Genomic DNA, 24,651 nt, shown 5'->3' on the forward strand with positions numbered 1-24,651 from the left:
ATCTCGTATTTTTAAAGCCCCAGCTCCTGGAGTCATGTGATTAGATGAGAATCTCAACTTCCATTTTTATTAAAAAAAAGTTTCTAGCTCCCCATGACTGCAGAAAAAAAAAAGCTTGAAAATATGAAAACTAAGAAGCTTAGAAAAAAATCAGAAGGCAAATAAACTCCCACCCAATTTATTTTTGAGTCTTATGATTTTTAAGCTAATCTCATAATTTTTTGGTGGGGAGGAGCTCGTTCATGGTTTGTGAATGTTTGGATTTGGCAATACTGCTTATTGCTTGACAAGAAGCACTGTTTCAAATGATGCTATGTAAGGAAAGCAAGATGTTGGGCCTAATGAAAGAATTACTGGGTGAAATTGTATGGCCTCAGTTACACAGGAAGTCAGATTAGATGCTCATAATGGTCCATTCTGTCCTTAAAATACATGAATCTATAAGCAAATGTTCACTTGCCTCACAACAGCAACTCAAAGCTTTATAAAAGTTTGCAAAGAACTCAGCACAGGTTAACTTCCTGATGGGAGAAGAATTTTTTAACCCATTTGTGGGATTTTGTTTTAAGTAACAGGAATGGGAAATACCCACTAATTTAGGAGATGTAGGGAGAAGAGCTTGTCTTTAAAATATGATAATGTTTACAAGTTCCGTTCCCTGAAGATCTTACAACCTAAACAGACAATGTACAGAAGGAATGGATGTTATGTGATTGTTGTGAAGTTGAGCATTTGCGGTTTTAAATCCATATTTCTTGTTTGCATTTGCTGTGCTTTGCATGCTGGGGATGGAAGTGGTTTGCACACCTTTTGGAGGAGATGTATTAAGGAGGAACATAGTGGAAAAGATAGGGAAGATTCTAGGGAAGTAGGCCCAGAGGCAAGAATTGGACAACACCAACATTGGTAAACTGAGCAGCTTGGGGAACGTAGAAGAGTGAGCAAGAGTGAGCGGAGTTTTGCAGGAGCTCAGTTGTACAGGTTGCCATGGCAAGAAAAAGAAGCTTAAATTTCATGAGGATGGCAAAAGAAAGTTAATGAGGGGAAATGAAGAGCGGTTACTCACCAGAGCAACCAACTTTTACTGCTGGGAGAAAGTTGTTTCAGCTGAGAAGTAACCTATATAAAAAAAAATGTTTTGCAAACGTGGAAGGTGAAGTTCACCAGGGGTCTCAAACACGCGGCCCGCGGGGTTATTTTCTGCGGCCCACCAACTCCCTGCGGCCCCCCCGTTCCCGGCCAATGGGAGCGTCGGAGGAGGTACCTGGAGGAGCGGCCAGGGCAACACACAGACCCCTGTGCCCTCCCCCACTCCTACAGGTCCCGGCTGCTTCCCGGAGCGGCACGGGGCAGGGTGGGCAGGCAGGGAGCCTGTCCAGCCCCCAGTGCGTGCCGGGCTGGACCCGCCCCCCCAAACTCCTCCTGCAGCTGAACCCCCTGCCCTGAGCCCCCTGCTGCACCCCACACCCCTCCTGCACCCTGACCTGAGCCCCCTGCTGCACCCCTCCTGCACTCCAACCCCCTACCCTGAGCCACCTGCTGCACCCCTCCTGCACCCCAACCCCCTGCCCTGAGCCGCCTGCTGCACCCTGCACCCTGACCCCAAGCCCCCTGATGCACCCTGCTCCCCTCCTGCACCCCCTGGGAGCAGGGAAGGGGTGGGAAGAGGTGGGGCAGGGGTGGGGCCTCACGGAAGGGGTGGAGTGGGGGCGGGGCCGGGGCAGCGGGTTAATGGTGCGGCCCTCAGGCCAATGTACTTGTCCTCATGTGGCCCTCGTGGTCATCTGAGTTTGAGACCCCGACCTAGAGCAAGTTGCTGGAGCATAGCAGTATACTAGAATCTGCAGTAACCAGTGTGTAAAAGCCCCTTGCATCTAATTCACTATAGGTATGTTTGCTCATTTTGGAATGAGACAATGTGTGATTAATGCAGTTTTAAAGCATTGCTTTTCATATTACTGTGCACCTTAATATGTGCATTAAACCTCAGTAGCAGATATTCCTCTGGGTCCAACCTTAGCCTCTATATTCAAAACTCAGCAAATAATAAGAGTAGGAGGATAGATGTGGATTTTACTCCCAAACTGTGGTATCCAGATGTTGATACAATAGAATGATTTTTGAAGTCAATGCACATCTTGTTTGTCAAGATACAACTCTTCAAAAATGAGCATCAGAACAACACTCCTATTGAGCAAACATACCATATTGTTCCTATTTGCACTAAAATTACATGATTTAATAGAAAGATCTTGTTCATGTTATGCAGTTTACAGAAGCTATCTACACTTATAGATAATCAGTGGAACAATACTATGTAAAACACCATTTGCCTGATTAGAAATGCCCTCCATTTTAGAAACAAAGAAGGCTCTAAATTACAGATTTTGTCCACTACAACCAATCACACAAAAAAGCAATCAAAATCAAACATTCCTACGAATCAAGAGATGAAGGAATCAGAAATTTGCAAGAATGCATCATAAAAGATGGGATATGCAAGGATTTTTTGGGGGGATTTATTTACAGCAAATATATTACAATAAAAAAGCTGAACATGGCTCATATTGTGGTTGTGTAAAAGAAGATACATATGCTTACACTGAACAGTTGTAATTCTCTTAGCACTAACTGAATCAAATGTGTAGACTCAATACAAAAATAAAAAGTAGTACTGGGCAAAGGACACATTAACAGCATACATCTGTGGACAAGAGTTTCAATACAATCCAAAAAGAATACAGACAAGCGATCAGGATGGCAAGAACTTTTTAGATGAACATGTAGCCCACAACATAAGGCTGTCTGGCACCATTTAAGATCTGCTGTATTGAACACAGTGTCTTTAAAAGAATGTCATACAAGATTAAGACACAGAAAATGCAATTATCCTGGTGAACAATCTTGTTACTTTCTTTATTCCTCTTTCATATTTTATTCCCACAATAGTAATGTGTGTTAGAGAGGCTTCATGGCAGACAAATACAATGCAACAGCCGGAGGGTTTTGCCTGTCAAAGTGACTTGCAGCAAGAGACATCTATGCTTTATACAGATATGTATCTCACGTGGGTTCAAAGACCTAAGAACAACACATGCTGAAGCCTTATAATCTCTCTTCATTATCATTAGAATCCTGAATAAAGCAGGGTCCAAATTACTCCAAGGGAATCCAGGCTACAATACAGCAAAACGTCTTCTGCAAGGTCACTATGATACATTAACAGTAGTAAACAGAGTTAATGCTACGTTAACCTTTTTACATTTTCATAAGTGGTTATAAAAACAGAAACTAGCATCTTCTAATCTGTTTACATTTCCTGAGCTTAGTTAAATCACAAAGGAAGGAAACTTATAAAAATCCCAGCTAGTCACCAGCAAATTAAACATGTATGCAACTGGTTTGAAAATCTTTATATTCTCCCTATTTGACACAACGGCCCTTCCCTTTTCATTTAGGCTCCTATACAAGGGTATATAGAGTTAAATTCACTAGCAATGCTGGGATGCTATGGAACTGTTGGGCTTTTTGTCCTCTCTAAGTGCCTTTATGGTAGATTGTGAGATAGCATGTTCTGACTGAATCTTATGAGAGCACCCAAAACCCCTGCAAGTATTTTCCCCTCCTAAATGGAGAAGCACCCTTTGCCTCCAGTTTGGAAAATAAAGCTTCCAGAAACCCAACCCATTACTGAAATTCTCATTTCCCATTTGTCTGTTTTGAGTGTAGTGGACTCCACTGTGCTCCCCAGTCTAATGAGCCACTGCCCTGGCAGCTGGTTTAGTATTCCACTGGGGGTGGGTGGGAGGGGCGTAAAAAAACTATGAAAATCTACACCGAAAAATGTGAGAGAGAATCTCAGCAATAAATAACTCATCTTAGTGGCTTCTTCAAGAGCCAACACTACACCTTTGAGACAAGAGGGTATTCTATCCTCCGGGAGTCAATACGCATGTTTATTTCTGGTGTATAAAATAATTTGTGCCTTGGAGTAAAATCCAGATTTTGAGAATATACTGGGAACAATACTGCTCTTGGGCAGAGTGCTGCAATATTCAAATTCAACCTAACTGGCCTAGGTAGGTATACCATAGATTTGCAGAGGCATAATGCACCTGGGTTGGTATTTTTAAAATTATTATGATGTAACAGCGTGATTTTGCATTCTGGTGCAGAAAGAAAAGGTTTAACTCCATAACTTAATTCTCAGAGCAGCATTTGTGTAGTTACCAAAGCACCAGAAAACATCTGTAGCTTTTCTTATAGAGTACCAGCTTTTCCCATAAGAATTACACTAAGTCTCCTCTTTCCAACCGCACAAATCTTTCCAAAGCCCATTAATTTTGCTACCCAAACTCTGCAACAGCACATGCCGTCTCACAGCCATTGCAGAAACAGGGCTCAAAAATATCGAGCAGACACATACTAGCCAAAGCATTATATTGACTAGCCAAGCCAATATTAAAATTGTGTCCCAATGAAGCCCTGTGTGGGATCAAGGACCTGCTGCTCATCTTACCTCTCCCCTCCCTCCACCCCCTTTTACTGGCTGTCAGGAGGGAAGGTCAAGTGTCTCTGCCCTCTTTAATGTCACTGGAAGTCTGGACAGCACTGTTTCCGTCTCTGTCAGCCCAGCTGGTGGTGATCAAAGGAGCTGCTCAATCTCCTTCTCCTCGGGCTCCTGGGAGAAGCACCAACATCCAACTTCCCTTTCCGTGTGTGAGGCACATTTTTCCAGCTCCCCAGTCAGAGCTGAGGGAAGAGGAGGATGGTGTTTCTGTGATGAGTGTTCTGCCTAATAATAAATGGGGTGCTTCTCACCAGTGTGGGAGAGAGTAGATTCAAACTCTGACCTGTAGCAGCCCTGCTCAGGGAAGACTGTTTTGCTAAGAGATGTGTAACCCTAACCTTCCCTGAGCTGGGCTGGTTCTGGCAGATGGTGCAGCTTCCTTGACTGTCAACAGCCAGGTGAGAAAGACAAAAATGTCAGAACTCCATTGGCTCCCAAAATCATTAAGGTGTTGATCCAAAGCATATTAATGTCCACCGGAGTCTTTCCGCAGACTTCAGTGAGCTTTGGATCAGGCCCTAAAGGTGAGGGCAGAGGGAGGTCAGGGTTGATGGAGTTGAATCTGCCAACACCAGGCCTGATTTTATCCCACAGAGCTAGAATTCAGATGAGTTGTTCTATTTTGGGATCAGACAGCGTGTTGAAGTGTTAGTGTGTTGAAGTGTAGGATTTCAGAGGCCTGAGTCCTGGCAATAATGCTGTTAGTTACTGTATAAAACGAAAGTCAAGCTGAGCCAATCAGGTTGCCCTATGGGTGACCTTTAATTTACCAATAAAAAAGTTAAATAAATTAAATTAAACTTCAGTCAAATCAGAAACTAGCTTATTTACACAAAAAGCTCAGCTTTTTTCTTCTTTTTTTTTTATTTAAAAACCCCTAGACCTTTAGAGATAGGCTGTTCTCTGTGTGGCTGCAACACAGAGCAAGTCTGGTCCCTAACCCAGCCAGAATGCGGCAGGTCACTAACAGTAGCAATAGTCACCCTACTGCACCAACCTCCACCATCACATCCATAGCAGTCCTGTGACACCACAGCAGCATAGTCATGCAGAGTCACCGGAATGAATTTGGCCACAGCAGTGTCTCCTGCTCTCCCTATAGATGCTTTGCCTTTATCCAACCATTTTTTCCACAAATACTTCTTCAGCATTTACAGAGCAGTAGAAACCACCCTTCTGTGACAATGTTCTCTTCTACTGTCAGCATCTCTTGAGGAACACACGACTTTATTATTAATGTACGTAAGCACATATTTAGCTTCTGAGGATTAATTTAATTTAAAGAGATACTGCCATAGAATTATATCTTTTCCCTTAATTTATTTACTTTTGGAAGAGTATCAAGTAGGGAAGCTTGTATACAATGGCAGAGTCACATTAATAATAAAGATTAGATTATCCATTTTTCTCATTATAGCATTATGAGAGAATTAACACCGGTATAGTTCAAAGATGTATGTGGAGGTTTTACTTACTTTATAATTTATTCCTCTTCTATACGTTACTTTTCAGTAGCATGCCTGAAGCAGGATCAAATGAGAGACATGTAGTTTCTAACCACAACATACTCTGCATACAGGCTATTTTTCTTTGTTCTCTGGAAACATTACTTCCATTAATTCCTTCCTCAAAACATGATCCAAAAAAAATTTCAAGTACAATAAACCCAAACTTTATTGCTGGGTTATAGGTCAATGTAAACTGACCAGAATCAACACTCAACTAAAATTCGCTTTACAAAAGTCAGGATTGTTCAGTTACGTCTGCAGATCACAGACAGCTTCTTTCACCATTCATAAAGTCATTGGAATCACAAATTACTACATCTCCTTTGGAAGCAAACAGGACTAATAAGCGTCATCATCGTCCATATCACAGCCGTAATCTGAAACATATAGAGAAAAAGGTTTATAGAAAAGAAAATGTTCCCAAGAATAAGAAAAGTGCAATGAAAATATTACAGCTGTCAAACTATAAATTCAAGCAGTCTCTATGCTGTGTAACAAGTTGGTATGTTTTTAATTAACCAAACAACAAACTCATACATTTTCTTAAGGCTAAGGAGAAAATCTGCTATATGCTCTCCTTAATGAACTCAAAAATACTTGTGAGCCTACATGTATATGTCTAGCACTGCACTTATTAAGAAAGGCTCTTTATGGAGCCTTAGGACCCTAATTTCACGGAGACTTGGCACATAGATATGCGAAATATTCAGCTTAGTTTAGAGGCTAAAGAGACCAAACTTGATTGTCAAAAGTAAATTGGAACATGGAGGTAGATAATCGTGCCCCCTTGTAATGCACATTGCCATTTAACTAAACATGAGCGCCAAGAAAAAAATGAATTTGTTTAAATCATTGAAGGATTTCTAAACAGAACCTACCCAGACTCATAGGCAGCTCCAGAACACCCTTCTGTGCCCAAAGATTCCCAAGAAGCAAAATGTCACCCAACAACAAACTTCAACTAGGACATCTGGCTTCAGAAGTCCTGGATCCAGTAGTACTACAAACAGAAACTCTTAGTGTATGTCTACACTGGAATTATAACCCATGGCAGGCTCATGTCAGCTGACTCAAGGCAGGGGCTACAGGGATGTTTAACTGCCATATAAACTTCTGGGCTCAGGCTGGCGCCCAGGCTCTAGGACCCTGTGAGAGGAGAGGGTTGCAGAGCTCAGGTTGCAGCCTGAGCCAGAACGTCTACACCACAATTAAATAGCCCAGCAGCCCGAGCCCGAGTCAGCTGCAGTATAGACATACCCTAAATGGCCAGTTGTGCCTCTTTGCCAATCATTACCCAGAATCCTTTCTGTGTACAGCTATTTAAGAGCAGTGCGGATTTCTGAGGTCTAGGGAAAAAACAAGACATTTGTACGTGCTTCTGTATAAACCAATTTCTTTTCTGCATATTTCACAAATTAACCAGACAAAAATCTCCTTGTTGCAAAATGGACCCTAACTTTTACTATTATATGTGACTGTTTAGTAAATTTAATCTTTATCTTCCACCATCAGTGTGAGGAGATGTGGTGCAGGGTTTCATGCAGAGACACAAGCTAATGAATGCTCTGCAGAAAAAACAAATGTAATCCAAAGTGATTTGTACAGAAAGGGCTAAGTTCATCACCTGAATCTCCTGCAGTTCCCCTCCACTTATCAGGGAGGTCTAAGACCCACGAGTAGACAAACAAAACAGTTCTTTTGCTGGCAGTACATTCTGAACACCTCAATTTTAATTCTGGCAACATTCCTAATTTATTTTTCTTAATAATGCAAATACTCAGCTCTTTCAGCTGCAGTAGAGAACCAGAGAGAGGGTAGTGCAATGTTCTCAGAATGCTTTAAAAATAGTAACACAAAGGAGAAAAAATGCTCAGTGACCTTTAAACTACTTTGCGGGCTTTATTACTACTATTTTTAAACACAGATCCACCCACCCAGATGGGTGCACTTTCTTGGGAACATAATCCTAATAATAAACACTAGTGACAAAGTATTTTTCCTTTGGTTCAGAAATTATTTTCCAGTCAGAAATCAACCTAAAAGCAACACATTCCTTTATGATCAATCCATAGATATTACAAAAAAGCTTCATCAAAGTCTGCAGCTGAAGTAACAGTGATGGGGAGGCTTGAACAATAAATCAATGCTCCAGCACAAACCTTCTTCCCACTTTGCTTTAGCGTATTGCATCATTCTATTTTAAGATAATTTTTGCATACATCCGAAGATTAAAATGTAAGAGGAAGTTTCAAATAAAGAATCAATCCAGCCATGTCCAACTATGAAATACCACTGCAGAGAGGGTATCAATGTTTCCTGTCAATACAGAAACCTGCTTAAATGATGGCTTCTAGTTGAGAGTCACAAGGGGGGTTTAGGTACCTAACTGCCATTTAGGCATGCAAGTCCAATATTTACATTCTCAAAAATCCCGCTCAAGCTGCTGCCTAGCCCTGTAGGGGCCTAGGCTTCCACTGGTAAAATCCCCTAGACACCTACATTTCTGCATGCACATAGCCACCTCAGTCTTGACACCACTGAGCAACTTGCTGCCTAAGCTCCAGCAGGATTCACAAACTAGGCGTTCACCACCTATCATGCTGGGGGGCCAGCTTGGTAGATGTGCTCAGAGGCTGCCTTGGAGCACATCTACCAGATTGGGCCCCATGCAAACCATAGCCAGAGAAGTCGGTGGTGATGCTTCCCCGCCCCCCCCCCACCTTTTTATGTAATAACCCAGCAGTTACAGCACTCACACAGCATGTGGGAGACTCAGGTTCAAATCCCCACTCTGCCTGATGTGGAGCGGGGACCTGAATGCAAGTCTTGCACCTCCCAGGTTAGAGCCCTAACCACTGGTTTATACAGTCATACACACACCTTCTCTGGCACAATGAATATATAATTATTTATACAAAGTGGCACAGCTTGAGATTGAGAGACACCCACTCCAGAACAGCTCATAACCCAGTGGTTGGGGCAAACACCTGAGATGTAGGAAACCCACCATTCAAGCCCCTGTTCCAAATAAGGCAGCATGGGTATCGGAACACAGGTTTTCCACATCCCGGGTCCACGCTCTAACATGAGGCCATTGGGGGTAAGCAACACCACCTCCTCCTCAGTTTTTCTTGAAGAAAGGACTGTCCTAGCTTACGCATCCATAAGTCCACGCCAGGGTTCATGGCTGTGAATCTGGAGTGGAGGTAGGCGTCCATCTCCCTTTGAGGGGCAGGGCTTAGGCCCCACCCTTCTCGTCAGCATTTCCTGCTGGCTAGCTTAGGCAGCTCCCTGCTCAGGGTGCTGGCTTCTGTGAAACCCCTTTTTTAGGCCCCTCACTGTCCCTGTGCATCATACAGGGAGCCTAGCTGCCTAACTCGGGGTCGTGAATTCCACTTGGTAGCAGGACAATGTAGGCACTGTGATGCTCAGCCTAAGTCCTCTTTGTGAATCCCACCCACAGACCTTAATACACACGTGGTTTAGTGAATAGAATACACTGGCTGTGATTCCCGTTTCACAATATGTTTGGTAAAGTCCTCACTTTTCATGACATTTAACCCAGAGATGATGTTTGAAGACTCATCTAATACTGAGGGCTTGTCTACTACACCTGAGAGTTATTCCAGAATAAGGCAGAAAGTGAATTTAAAGTGGAGTAGCTATTCGGGAATAACCCGTGTGTAGACAAGCCAGTATCCTACAGCTAGGATCCCAGGATTTTATTATGGGAAGCCCTCCAGGAAGTTGCACTGTGGCATTAAGGGGTAAATCCTGCTTCTTGCTGCTGGAGTATGTGAGCCTCTAGGAGGACTCCTGCATGGTAGGAATTAGGGGGCAGGGGTGAAGAGACTGAGCAGAGGGATCTTTACATCCAGAGTGCTGCAGTGACACAGATCACCAGCCAGAACTGTTAAAGAAAAATGTAATTTGGATATCAAGTTTTTACTGAAAGCAAATAAAAAGATTTATTTACTGAAGTAAGAATCACCGTGAGCCAAAACCTTGCTCTTGGTGTCTGACATGTTTAGCTGTTTGCTAAAGTTACCTTTTCATTATTAAAGAAGAAAAAGCACTTTTAAATGTATGCTAAATTATCCTGTACGTGGGGTTAAAACCCCCAGCAGTGAGGAGGGGCCTGTGCAAGCTCACTGCACCACCTAAGCCTCACCCAGGGGCTGTGCAGGGGATGGATGGACAGAGAAGCCGTGCAGGGATACCTGTGACCCCTGCCCCAGACACGCTGTGGAAAGGATCTCCATACCAGCCCTGCACAGTCCAGCATCACACCGATTAGCACTGTTCTAATCATACCCATCACCACTTTGGGTGTTCACATTTCATCTGGTACCTCAAGTTAGCACTGCTGTGGCCTTTTTTTCAAAAATAGCTAATATTTTTTATTTCTCCAATAGCTCTTTAAGAATAAAGCAGCGGTTCTCAAACTGTGGGTTGGGACCCCAAAGTGGGTCTAACGCCAGGGCTGGCATTAGACTTACTGGGGCCCAGGGCCAAAGCCCAAGCCTGAAGACTTCAGCCCTTGGTGGCAGGGCTAAGGGTTACAGGCCCCTCGCCTGGGGCTGAAGACCTTGGGCTATGGCTTTGGCCCCAGGGTGGGCTCAGGCTTTGTTCCCCGCTCCTGGGGTCATGTAGTATTTTTTGTTGTCAGAAAGGGATCGTGATGCAATGAAGTTTGAGAACCCCTAGAATAAAGAGTCCTTTACAAAGAACAGAAGTTGGTCTGGTAATTTCTGCGTCTTCACAATTGTGCACAGTCAATAGGTCGCACTATCTAAAATCAAGACCTACCATTTCCTCCCATTAACTGAAGTGCACTCATGCAGTGATCATCCTCTTCTTCTATTTCTTCTTCCTCAACTTCTTCCTCATGGTTATATGATACCGGTCCACTCTCTACCAGAACATTCTCTGGTTTTTCAAGCTCTGGCCCTTCTGTCTGTGAAACTGGAAAGGTTACCTGTGAACAAGAGAGGGGGATACTAAAGTATACCATTCCTTGTAGCCAACTCTTTTCCCTTAAAATCTCCAAATGAAAGGGTCAGAGCAGCTGGCACTATTGTCCTCTAACAAAGCCAAAGCCCAGCCTAAGAAGCTTAACACTTCTGGGGAACATTCAACGTCCACGGTGGAAAGTACTGTGAATGTGCACGAGAAAGAAATGTTCAGATTTCAAGTATTTCAAAGCCCCGCAAATACTCAAAGTGAAACAGTCAAATAGAGTGAAAGAAAAACACAACCCTCTCACAAGTGCAAGGTAAAACTAGCTTAAGGTGCTTTCGCAGAGCTCTGTGGGGAAGCTTGCAGAGTTTTCCTTCATTATGTTTAGTTCAGATAAGGGCTATTACACAGTGGCACCGCTATTATCACTTTAATGAGAGCAAAATGCACTCTGATATCAGAAAAAAATGATGTGTATTAGTTTTGACAGATCAGGCTGGATTTTCTTGGAGCAGAACCCACAGCGTGACAATAATTCTCATTAGACAACACTGTTAATAGTGTAATAGAATAACACATTAGCTACACAAACTGGCACCTCTAGGTTATCAGAACAGTGGGTTGGGAACTGGTGGCTCCAAGAGCACATGCCAAGGGTCTACAAAGAGCTGACTGTTCACATCGTGCTGTCTAAACTTTTTCAGAGATGAGAAGTCTCTCTTATTGCTGCTAAGGCCTGCAATTCAGCAAGGCTTGGCAGGAAATGGTTTCCTCATCTGGTGAAGAATTTTGAGATTTTCAACATTTTTCCCATTCAGCACAGGGATGAATCCAAAACAGAGAGAGGGACCCATGCCAGAGCAACCAATTGCCTGGTGGTCAGGGAACTCACCTGGGAAGTGCTCTGCCACGTTTCGAGGAGGGACTTGAACTCAAGTCTCCCACATTTCAGGTGAGTACCTTGACCACCAGGCTTACTGGCTATTCTGAGGTCAGGCTTTCAATCTCTCTTGTTGGAGGTGTTCCACTTTGCATCAATAATTCAACAGAAATTGGAGCAGGGACTTGAACCTGGGTATCCCACATCCCAGGTGAATGCCCTGATGACTGGGCTAAGATGTCCTCTGGGAATGGGACAGCGAGGCAATACCTCCAGGGTAGGAGAGGGTAAAAAGACCTAGCAGCTGGGAAGAAATTCCAAGGAGCAGAGATGGGGACCAAGCATCAGGAAAGTACATGCAGTAGAAGATGAGGATTAGGCAACAAGGAGGCATTTGTAGAGATGATGAGAAGGAGAAAGGGGGGTAAAGTGGGAAAAGAGCATGAGCAATGGAGCAAGCAGGGAGGGAGGAAAACCCAGCAGGGAGATGGAGACCAAAGGAAAAGCAAAAGACGACACTGTCGCTTGTGTCTGAGCTGTGGAAAGTAGTAGCCACGTGAAATTGGCTTCAGTTCCCTGATTCAGCACCACTGGACCCTAAGCCAGAGCAGGAGGGGCCTTGCTCTAATTGAGGTTACTGGAATACTTCCCCCTGCAGCCGTGGAGCTCAGCCCTTCCAGGCCCCTCCCTCTTCTCCCATTTACAGAGGGGAAGCTGGTAGAGGAGGTAGCTATGCTGTCTCCAGCAACTCTGTGATGCTGGATTTTCTCTTTTGCCCAGAGGATATCTCCAGAGAATCTGGCACAGTATGATTAACTCTTGCAGAACTGAGAATGTATATATTACTTGCCACTAGTCATCACCAGGAAAGACTGAAAAGATTGGGACTGTTTACATTCGAAAGAAGATGAATAAGAGGGGACATATTAGAAGTATGTAAAATAATGTATGGTATGGAGAAGTCAGACTGGGAACTTCTATTCTTCCTGTCTCTTTAAACCAGAAGGGGACATTCAAATGAATTAAAAGGCAGCAAATTCAAAACTGATAAAAGGAAACACTCCTTCACACAGTGTGCAATTAAACTGGGGAACTTATTGCCACATCAGGCCATTAAGACCAAAACCATAGCAAGATTCAGAAAGGCATTAGCTATTTATATGAATAACAAGAATATCCAGAGTTATAATAGTTAATGTTAAACCACTTTGGAGGGGATATTAAGCACTAGGCTTAAGCCAAAGTAGAGGTTAGGAGGAAGATTTTTTGCACCTTCTGAATTATCCAGTGCAGGCTGCTCCTGGAGACAGGATCTGATTCAGCATGGCAATTCCTCTCTTATTTGTGCTACAGTAACTCTTAGGGGCCCCAAACAAAATCAGAGCCCCATTGTTCTAGGCACTGTATGACATTGTAACGGAAAACCCCTATCCCAAAAATCTCACCATCTAATTACTCAAATATCAAATTCCACCCAAACCTGTGAGAAATCAAGCTGATCACACAGGCAAACTAAGGATTCCATCTTAGATTTTCTAAGGGCTTGTCTACACTTACAGCAGTGCAGCTGCGCGGCTCTGGTGCTTAGTGAAGATGCGCCCTATGCCAATAGGAGATCTTCTCCTATCAGTATAGGTACTCCTCCTCCCCAATAAGCCCTCCTGTCAACATAGCACCATGTGCACCAGGAGTTTGGTCGGTATAACTGCGTCGCTCAGGGCTGTGGATTATATAAATTTCATTAGACTGAAGTACGTCTGTAGTGTAGACCAGGACAAAGTCACCGAAGAGATTCCTCCAATAGCTCATTGATTGGTTTCTGCACGCCCATTATTTTTAACAGGGACTGGGTACCCAAATCACAGAGAAAACAATCTCTATGTAGAAATAAATCTTACTGTTATTTAGATTTGAATTCCTTTCCTTTCAGTTTATCATGTTTCACCCATCACCACTTTTCCCATACAGAATTATCAAACGGACAACTCCTAAGGTTTTAGGCAAGAGAAATAATAGACAATAGTTTCAGGAAAAACATCGTCTTAATTTATACTAATTTTTATGCTAAAAGTTTCCATCTGCTCTAAAAATTTTCACTAAAGAATGGATGAATATAAAGGAGCTACAACTGATTCATTGTTTATTAAAATTGCACCATCCTAATTAAAATATGACCTTCTTCTAATTATCATGTCCATTTCCAGGCTGTTACAGCGCTAAAAATGTGCAGGTTTTTCTAATGAGCACAGCATAAAAAGTGAAAATGTATTTCCCCAGGCATTATATCAAACTGTTTCTTAAAATAATGTTTTAACCTTTTTAAAACTAGGGTGTCAAACAAATTCCTTTCACCAAACTTCCTGAATCAGTCTCCAGAAAATTTGAACTTTAGTATGGCTTTTAAACTCACATATTTTTTATGGGGTTGTGGAAACATGTTAAATGATCAAAGTTAACTAGAACATTTTCAAAATGGTGTCAGATTTCACAGTTATATAAAAAAAGATGAATGGCTGACTCAGTTTGTAAATTAGTAATATAGATTTTACATTGTTATGTAACAGTTTAGTCTCTGAATATGGACAACAATTTTAATTTACTGTACTTGTATACACATGTGTAAACATATTTCACAAAGACAGAGTGTAAAGGAGGAGAACATAAGAATGACCCTACTGGGTCAGACCAAAGGTCCATCTAGCCCAGTATCTTGTCTTCCGACAATGGCCAATGCCAGGTGCCCCAGAGGGAATGAACAGGTAATCATCAGGTGATCCATTCCCTGTCACTCATTCCTAGCTTCTAGCAAACAGAGGCTAGGGACACCATCCCTGCCCATCCTGGCCAACTGCTATTGATGGACCTATCCTCCATGAATGTGTCTAGTTCTTTTTTGAACCCTGTTATAGTCTTGGCCTTCACAACATCCTCTGGCAAAGAGTTCCACAGGTTGACTGTACATTGTGTGAAGAAATACTTCCTTTTTTTTGTTTTAAACCTGCTGCCTATTAATTTCATTTGGTGACCCCTAGTTCTTGTGTTCTGAGAAGAAGTAAATAACACTTCCTTATTTACTTTCTTCCAGTCATGATTTTATATACCTCTATCATGTCCCTTCTTATTCGTCTCTTTTCCAAGCTGAAAAGTCCCAATCTTGTTAATCTCTCCTCATAAGGAAGCTGTTCCATACCCCTAATAATTTTTGTTGCCCTTTTCTGAACCGTTTCCAATTCCAATATATCTCTTTGAGATGGGGTGACCACATCTGCACACAGTATTCAAGATGTGGGTGTACCATGGATTTATATAGAGGCAATATGATATTTTCTGTCTTATTATCTATCACTTTCTTAATGACTCCCAACATTCTGTTCGCGTTTTTGACAGCCGCTGCACATTGAGTGGATGTTTTCAGAGAACTGTCCACAATGACTCCAAGATCTCTTTCTTGAGACCCCATCATTTTATATGTATACTTGGGATTATGTTTTCCAAATGTGCATTACTTTGCATTTATCAACATTGAATTTCATCTGCCATTTTGTTGCCCAGTCACCCAGTTTTGAGAGATCCTTTTTCTAGCTCTTTGCAGTCTGCCAGGGACTTAACTATATTGAGTAGTTTTGTATCATCTGCAAATTTTATCATCTCACTGTTTACCCCTTTTTCCAGATGATTTATGAATATGTTGAATAGGACTGGTCCTAGTACAGACCCCTGGGGGACACCACTACTTACCTCTCTCCATTCTGAAAACTGACCATTTATTCCTACCCTTTGTTTCCTATCTTTTAACCAGTTACCAATCCATGAAAGGACCTTCCCTCTTATCCCATAAAAGCTTACTTTGCTTAAGAGCCTTTGGTGAGGGACCTTGTCAAAGGCTTTCTAAAAATACACTATATCCACCGTACCCCCCCCTTGTCCCTTTGTTCACCCCCTCAAAGAATTCTAGCTGATTGGTGAGGCATGATTTCCCTTTAAAAAAACCATGTTGACTCTTCCCCAACAAATTATGTTCATCTATGTGTCTGACAATTTTGTTCTTTACTATAGTTTCAACCAGTTTGCCCAGTACTGAAGTCAGGCTTACCAGCCTGTAAATGCCGGGATCACCTCTGGAGCCCTTTTTAAAAATTGGGGTCACATTAGCTATCCTCCAGTCATTTGGTACAGACGTTGATTTAAATGATAGGTTACAGATTACAGTTAGTTGTTCTGCAATTTTCTATTTGAGTTCCTTCAGAACTCTTGGGTGAATGCCATCTGGTCCTGGTCACTTATTACTGTTCAGTTTACCAATTTGTTCCAAAATCTCCTCTAATGACACCTCAATCTGGGACACTTCCTCATATTTGTCACCTAAAAAGAATGGCTCAGGTTTGGGAATCTCCCTCACATCCTCAGCTGTGTAGACCGATGCAAAGAATTTATTTAGTTTCTCCACAATGGCCTTATCGTCCTTGAGTGTTTGTTTAGCATCTCGATTATCTCGTGGCCCCACTAAGTGGTTAGCAGGCTTCCTGCTTCTGATGTACTTACACAATTTTTTGCTATTACTTTTTGAGTCTTTGGCTAGCTGTTCTTCAAATTCTTTTTTGGCCTTCCTAATTATATTTTTACACTTCATTTGGCAGAGTTTATGCTCCTTTCTATTTTCCTCATTGGGATTTATCTTCCACTTTTTAAAGGATGCCTTTTTGCCTCTCACTGCTTCTTTTACTTTGTTGTTTAGCCACAGTGGCACTTTTTTGGTTCTCTCACACTTTTTTTAATTTCGGGTTACAATTAAGTTGAGCCTCTATTATGGTGTCTTTAAAAAGTTTCCATGCAGCTTTAAGGGATTTCATTTTTGGCGCTATACCCTTTAATTTCCGTTTTACTAACCTCCTCATTTTTGTGTAGTTCTCCTTTCTGAAATTAAATGCTACTGTGTTGGGCTGCTGTGGTGTTTTCCCCCTCACAGGGATGTTAAATTTAATTAAATTATGGTCAGTATTACCAAGGAGTCCAGCTATATTCACCTTTTGGACCAGATCCTGTGCTCTACTTAGGACTAAATCAGGAATTGCCTCTCCTCTTGTGGGTTCCAGGACTAGCAGTCATTTAAGGTGTCAAGAAACTTTATCTCTGCATCCCGTCCTGAGGTGACATGTACACAGTCAATATGGGGATAGTTGAAAACTCTCATTATTATTGAGTTTTTTATCTTAATAGCCTCTCTAATCTCCCTGAGCATTTCACAGTCACTATCACCATCCTGGTCAGGTGGTCAGTAATATATCCCTACTGCTATATTCTTATTATTGGAGCATGGAATTACTATCTATAGAGATCTTATGGTACAGTTTGGAGGAGTTAGTGACAGCAATCACGACTCACATTTTGGTAGAGAGAGAGAACGCGTGCATGTGTGAGAGAGAGAGAATTACCAAAATGAGTATCGTGAATATGGTCACATAATTATTAAAAAGAAAAGGAGTACTTGTGGCACCTTAGAGACTAACCAATGTATTTGAGCATGAGCTTTTGTGAGCTACAGCTCACTTCTCACGAAAGCTCATGCTCAAATACATTGGTTAGTCTCTAAGGTGCCACAAGTACTCCCTTTTCTTTTTGCGAATACAGACTAACACGGCTGTTACTCTGAAACATAATTATTAACAACTCGTCCTCTGCAATATTACAATCTCAAACCAAAATACATAAATATTAAGTTTAATTATTTAGGTTTCAGAGTAACAGCCGTGTTAATCTGTATTCGCAAAAAGAAAAGGAGTACTTGTGGCACCTTAGAGACTAACCAATTTATTTGAGCATAAGCTTTCGTGAGCTACAGCTCACTTCATCGGATGCATACTGTGGAAAGTGTAGAGGATCTTTTTATATACACACAAAGCATGAAAAAATACCTCCTCCCACCCCGCTCTCCTGCTGGTAATAGCTTATCTAAAGTGATCACTCTCCTTACAATGTGTATGATAATCAAGTTGGGCCATTTCCAGCACAAATCCAGGGTTTAACAAGAACATCTGAGGGGGGGGGTAGGGAAAAACAAAGGGAAATAGGTTACCTTTCATAATGACTTAGCCACTCCCAGTCTCTATTCAAGCCTAAGTTAATTGTATCCAATTTGCAAATGAATTCCAATTCAACAGTTTCTCGCTGGAGTCTGGATTTGAAGTTTTTTTGTTGTAATACAGCAACTTTCATGTCTGTAATCGGGTGACCAGAGAGACTGAAGTGTTCTCCGACTGGTTTATGAATGTTATAATTCTTGACATCTGATTTGTGTCCATTTATTCTTTTACGTAGAGACTGTCCAGTTTGACCAATGTACATGGCAGAGGGGCATTGCTGGGGGTGAGCTGTCACTTCTTCCTCTGCCCCAGGAGCAGACAAGGGAGGGAAACAGGACATCAGAATTACAGTTCTCTCCCTGGCTACCTGCTTGCTCCATGGGGGAAGTCATCTACCACTGGTCCTCAACAGGAGTTGATTACTTCCTCCTGTGTGCCAGTTCAGCTCTGCTGGATAATACAGTGAGGGAGTAGGGACAACGCTGCTTACTCCCTGCCACTGCTCTCTTACTCAATTTGTTTGTTTTTTAGAAGCATATGGATGTTATTTCCCCTCTCCCCAAACTGGAATTCCTGTTGAATATATTAAATATGAATAGTTACCTGGTTTATTGAGAGGTTTGTGTTCACAGTTTCACTTACTCTTCCATTCGGAATCCCTATTTTTGTAAAAGCAAATAATTCCAACTGGAAAACAGAGGGCATCATCTTTGCAATGATCCCACTTATTGCTTCTGGCCTGATCAGAGGGACCAATCCTGATCTCTTTGACTCGGAATTTACATTCCCATAACAGATATCAGAATCCGGTCCACTAAGGTTTGTGATAGTTGCCATAATCAATGTTAAGTATTGGATTATGAGTTAAGTCAATTTTCAGATTGCAGTTGTGTAGAAGGGTTCTGGGAGAGGTGGTAAACTTCACATACCTCTTCAGTTGCAGCCTTTTTAGCTAGTTGTGTAGAAATCAAGGGTCTTAATCTGGAAAGAAGAAAAAAGGCGTTGGTGATTATTAGAAAAGTTATATTGTAAATGTAAAAACACAAGGTCAGTTTGACACAGACTGCAGTCACTTGTTCTCTGGCCAAGAGAACAAGTTTGCTAATGTCATCACACTATGTATTTATTTTATCCTTTCAATTTAAAAATATAAAAGAAAGTCTATGCACAAGCCTTACACACAGTTTAACATTAATTAATATTTACATTCAGTAAAACTATCACCTAGCAACTCAATACAATAAAGGATGGTCTAGACATGAAAGTTGATTCGGAATAAGGTAGGGTGTGTTTTTAAAGAGGTTTAGCTATTCCTGATTAACTCCATGTGTGAATGCTCTTATCCCAAAATAATAGTGTCTTATTTTGAATACATTTAATCCATTTCCAAAGTGGATTAATCTTATTTGGAATACAATTAATCAGGAATTATTAATTTAGGAACAGCTAATCAGAAGAACTCCCCATGTAGACAAGCCCTTAGAAAAAAGGCAAGCTAATAAGCACAACAGTAAAACTCCATCCCATACTCCACCCAAAGCCCTTCTTAGCTCTCCCCAAAGGCCCTATAAAATAGATTACTTTTGCCACATGTTCTGAAGGCCAAAAAATTTCTACCCATTGCTGGCCCCTCCCTCTTTTCTGTTATAGTGAGAAGGACAGATTCAGTGAGCCAGATTCTGTTCCTAATTACACCAGTGTAAATCTGGAATCACTTCCCTTTATTTCAGTGAGGTGATTCCAGATTTACACTGATGTATCGAGATTACATCAGTATGGTTTTAACATCTTATATCTAATCTTGAACTAGACAACAGCAAAAAACAAAAGGATCCTACATGAGCTGAAAGAAAGAAATCCTGGAAGCTGAACTTGAGCATATTTTTAAAAGTATTGCATAGCTGGGGAAAGGACCGCAGACACACATTTGGAGATCAGTCTGTATTATTTTGCCACTCAAGTGCTAAGTGTTGTCATTGCGAGTCATTTCAAATCCTGTTTCCTTATTGCTATGAACACTGTTCTCAACTGAGTTCTGGTTGCTTTGTGTCCCCTCTCTTCACCCAGGTATACCCAGCTATAGAGAATGGTTTGCCTGGTACCTAAATTCTGCTCACACAGGTTCCCGGGCATACCTCTGAATGAAGTCTAAGTTTCATTCACAGAGATGTACACCTCCAGAGCTAAGCTTTCATTTAGAGTAAGATGCTTCTTTCCCTCTATTCAGCCACTGATTCTGGCATTCTTTAGCATACAAACAAAGAAGTTGTTCTCCAATTTAAAAAAAGACACTAAATCTGACTATTCTACAGTAGGAAGCAAAACCCCAGAGAATGAGTGGAGAGTTTTAGTCTTCATTATCTGATAGAGAAGAAAATATTAAAATTCAAGAGACAGGCGTTCAGCTAAGAGTCTTCTTTGCAGCGCTTCAGCACATTTTCAGGATACTTGAACATCTGGGGCAGTCCAAAGTGAACTTGTTTTCAGTGCATCCAACCAAGCTGATGTTTGGGCAACATTTCAAAGGCAGAGTCTATGCGCTTGCACCTACAGAGTGATTTGGAATACAACGGTATTCTTTTACAACTATTGTCCGTTGCACTTCATGATTACCAACATCATCATGGAAGAAGATGATACCACTAACCCAGAGAATGTATTTACTCCCTGTAAGTCCCAATGGATCCTTCGACACACAGAGAAAACATTTGAAGGCACAGATACGAATCTTACTCTGTGTCCGACTTCCTCTTTATGCTGCCCCACCTGAGTTATACAACTTTCCTAATATCTGAATATGTGTATTATACTGTTAATCATGGTTTTCTAATACAGAGTACCAATTTAGATGCACACACGCATGAGAATGCAGTAACAATATCAATAGGCTAGATAAATGAAGGTTGCTGGTAAAATATCTGTTACCCTGTATTCACATACTTGAAAAGCAGTAGATATTAAAGCTCTCTATTTGAAAACAGTGTGATTATTGCAATTAACACTCTATCCAAAAATTAGATTTGTTGCCACGTTATTGAGTGACAACATGCCCCCCAAGAATACCCTGAAGCCTTGCCCCTCCCCAGTTAGAACAAGCTATAAAATAAGCCCAGAAGGCACTCAGAATGTTCTGGCCTTTGTTTCAGAGGCAATAATGCATGCGCTTACACTGAACAATACAATCACTGCTACGCTAAGTACACAGTAAATATTCAAGTGTCATTTTAATTACAAATGTTCCCATAATGAAGAAAAAAGGATTCTGACTTGTGAAATCCCTATTTGTAAACTACAACCCTAAACATAAGGAGCCATTCTATTGCACTTTACAACAACGAGAGACTACGTACTCCACAGGCTGTATTCCTCTACTATGTTAGTGTTCAGAAAGCATGTTTATTTCTCAGTAGTAGAAGTACTGCAGTTCTCAGAGCAAGCCAAAAATAATACAGAAAAAACATATATATGAAGTACTGGAAAGACACTGGGCCTGATTCTCCTCTTCCTTCCACTGATCTTACAGTAGTGGGACTCCCCTGACTTCAGCAGAGTTAATCCCAATTTAAGCAAGAGGACCAGGCTCATTAATTAGTATGTATGATCAACAAACACCAGCAGTGAAAAGTGGAGAACTAAAACCATCACACACAGAGATACATTGTGTCAACTTATTTTCCTAAGAGGATAACTTCTTCAATTAAAAAAAAAGTAATTTTGTCTCTTGGCTGGTGATGTCATTATCTCCACAGAGACCCCTATTACTGTACAGAGCACTGAAAAAAGATTTTACAGTGTGTTTTTTTTTTAAATGCCCTGATGCCCTGACCTCCTTAAAACAGAGCAGCTGCTGCCACACCAACCATATGGAACAATAAATTACTGGCTGCCATGGCTACAGATACTGGCTCCTTCTGCAGTCTGATTTAACCAGGGAAGGCTAGAATATTGTAGTGTGCCATCACTGAAGAACAGAGCTGTTTCTGAGGCTTGAGTGGGATGGGGCATTAATGCTCAAATGAGCAGCTTCACAAAAAGAGGACAGCCAAAGTCCTTTATGCCACTTTCAACATGCATGTACCCCCATCAACACGACTACCTCCCCATCTATCCCAGCTCATCAGACTTGCTGAACACTGCGCTTTTGCTGAGCAGAAGAAATACTCTGAATTAGGAGCTGTTTTGTCTCATATGTTTTGTATCATTTCCTGGGTTAAGACACATTGTGATATACAGCATGATTGTTTAAAATATAATACTTTGACAAAAATGAAATGGCTCTCATGATCTTTCTAAATGCTTCTGTAATCATTCATCATTTACTGTATCTTCTGGTTTTATACATTTGCATTATGAACTATGAAACTGACAGAATTAAATATATTAAAAATAAACCACAAAACAAGCAATGTTGTGAATGGTAAAGCAAACCTACAAAAGGAAAAAGATGTACAAACGCCAAGTGCAACATACAGGTTTCAAGCTAATTTTGAAAAATTATTCATATGTTCCAGTCAACCAACATATATAACATGTGAAATTGATACTCTTGACATTTTTTTGGTCAGAAAGTAATGGCACAGTATTTGTTGTTAGTGTCTGCTCACTGTAGAATCTGCTTAGCTCCAGCTTCAGTTAAGACGTACAAGACAGCATCTAGGTTTGTCCTCCAGCGTAACAATTTAAAAGAAGATTCAGTATAATAGAATCTGACAGGGCTGAAGATCACATAAATTGAACTTTCAAAGTGAACAAATGCTTTGAAAAACAAGCTGACTTTTTAAAAAAGTTTTTAAAACAAACTTTTTATTTTGCTTATTACTTAATAAACAAAGATTATATAACACAGTATATAAAACAGAAAGGAAGTTATGGGGCAATACAGATGTGTAATTTATATTAGGTAATTCATCCACCCAGGGGATTATTATACCATAACAATCTCCTCAATTTAATTCTGGAAATAATAGTTTTAGAAAGTCACCAAAAGCTCTCTTACTGCTGAAATTTAATTTAACCCATCCACATAGGAAACCTCTTACTGCTGCTTACCACCCATACTAATGTTATAGACAGAAGGACAGACAGACAATGAATACATGATGGCGTGATGTGATATAATGGGTTTATCATTACGAGTCTGTGATGGCTGTGTTAATCATGAGTGGAGAAACCTTGAGTAAAATTATGCAGGTCATCCGAGACAAGTGCCAATGAAACCTATATAACCATGCCATTCCATCATACATTCTGTAAACACCACATGTGTGGCAGAAAATCTACTGTGAAGTGCTCTAGAGAATTTTATTGGTGTTGTTTTGGCATCGCTCTCAGTTATAAAGCCAGGCTGTCTTTGTACCAGGACCAACTGAACCGACTTCTGCAGAAGGGGAAAACCAACAATTGTAAACATCTCTAACAGTGACATTAAATAGTTTCCAGGTCAAGGATTTAATGGTGTCCCCCCTACTAGAAAGTTGGGAATCTCCTCTTTTCAATAGCGTCAAGCTACTGCTAGCAGCAAACTTTAAGCCTGCCATTGGTTCCAGCCTGCATAGTTGGCTATCCTAAGCCTCAGACCCATGGTATTTTTGCAGAAGGTGAGGGATTGAAGATCCATATTCTCAGGACAGAACAAAACATTTCTCTGGCAGCTTGGAGTCAATGCAACTACTGCTAAGTAGATGGGTTGCAGTCTGAGTGACACTGGCACCTGGCTCTAACCCATACTCTCAACTGTGTAAACTAGCCCAGGTTTAAAGCACCTCCAAACACAGGTTAGAGGTTTTTCTGTGTGGACAAGGGGTCAGGGCAAAGGCTAAAACGTGGGTAAAGAGCCCAGGTGAAATGTGCAATGAAGACATACCCAGTAAGGAAACAGTAAAGGGGGTAGGCTTTGCAGTGGGGATGCTCTCACCTGGACAAGGCAAAGCAGAGTGGCTCAGAGCCAGATGCTGATCACCTGGACTAGCGCTAGAGTGAAGACATACCTCAAGAGAAACATCTACTGGTGAAGAATAAAGTCAGCATCTGCGCTGTTTTCCTAAAGACTGTTGCATCTTCTTCAGAACAGACAAGCACTCTGCTAATATACAGGTGCCTGGACACATTTTCCATACCTGTTCTTGTGAGTGAGAAGGGAGGAGTGGATAGGGATGAAAGACAAGACTGAATATTTTGCTGTGTACCTGCAGCACTCACTGATCTCCAAGACCTCAAAAAAATGCTGTAAAACATCAACATGGTGTTTTTGTCACTGACCACAACAAGATATTTTCAACTACAAAAATGGAGGGAGTTCAAATATAAAGCCACGGCACTGAGCCTCAAGCAAAAATAAACCAGAGAGCAGATCAAGGAGAGCCTCTATATGTCTCTCACTCTAAGAAATTACTGCAGACCATGGGAAATTGCAATTGCTCTAGGTCAAGAAAGGCTGGCTCTGGTAACTTTACTGCCTTGGCCAATGCACCTACTTTCTGACATTATGAAAGTGGAAGAAAGGGTTGCCACTTTTCTAATTGCTGGTAACCACAACCCCAAGGCCCCAGTCCCTGCTCTGCCTCTTCCCCCAAGGCCCTGCCTCTGATCTGCCCCCTGCTCTGCCTCTTCCTCCAAGGCCCCAACCCACATCGCTCACTACTCTGCCCCGCCCCC

General features: G+C 41.5%; 1 protein-coding gene across 1 annotated transcript in view; it reads right to left on the reverse strand.

The window, feature by feature from the left end:
- Window positions 1-2,518: 2,518 nt before the first annotated feature.
- Window positions 2,519-24,651, reverse strand: part of BRF1 (BRF1 general transcription factor IIIB subunit) — a 236,285-nt gene continuing 214,152 nt past the window's right edge. The window contains exons 16-18 of the mRNA XM_084629960.1: window positions 18,927-18,978; window positions 10,888-11,056; window positions 2,519-6,455 (exon numbers count right to left, since the gene is read on the reverse strand). Coding sequence (XP_084486086.1) covers window positions 6,418-6,455; window positions 10,888-11,056; window positions 18,927-18,978 — 259 coding nt within the window. The 3' untranslated portion in view covers window positions 2,519-6,417. The remainder of the gene's footprint in view (window positions 6,456-10,887; window positions 11,057-18,926; window positions 18,979-24,651) is intronic.

Source organism: Lepidochelys olivacea (assembly GCF_965140295.1).
Source record: "Lepidochelys olivacea isolate rLepOli2 genome assembly, chromosome: 6".
In the NCBI taxonomy this organism is placed as follows: domain Eukaryota; kingdom Metazoa; phylum Chordata; order Testudines; family Cheloniidae; genus Lepidochelys; species Lepidochelys olivacea.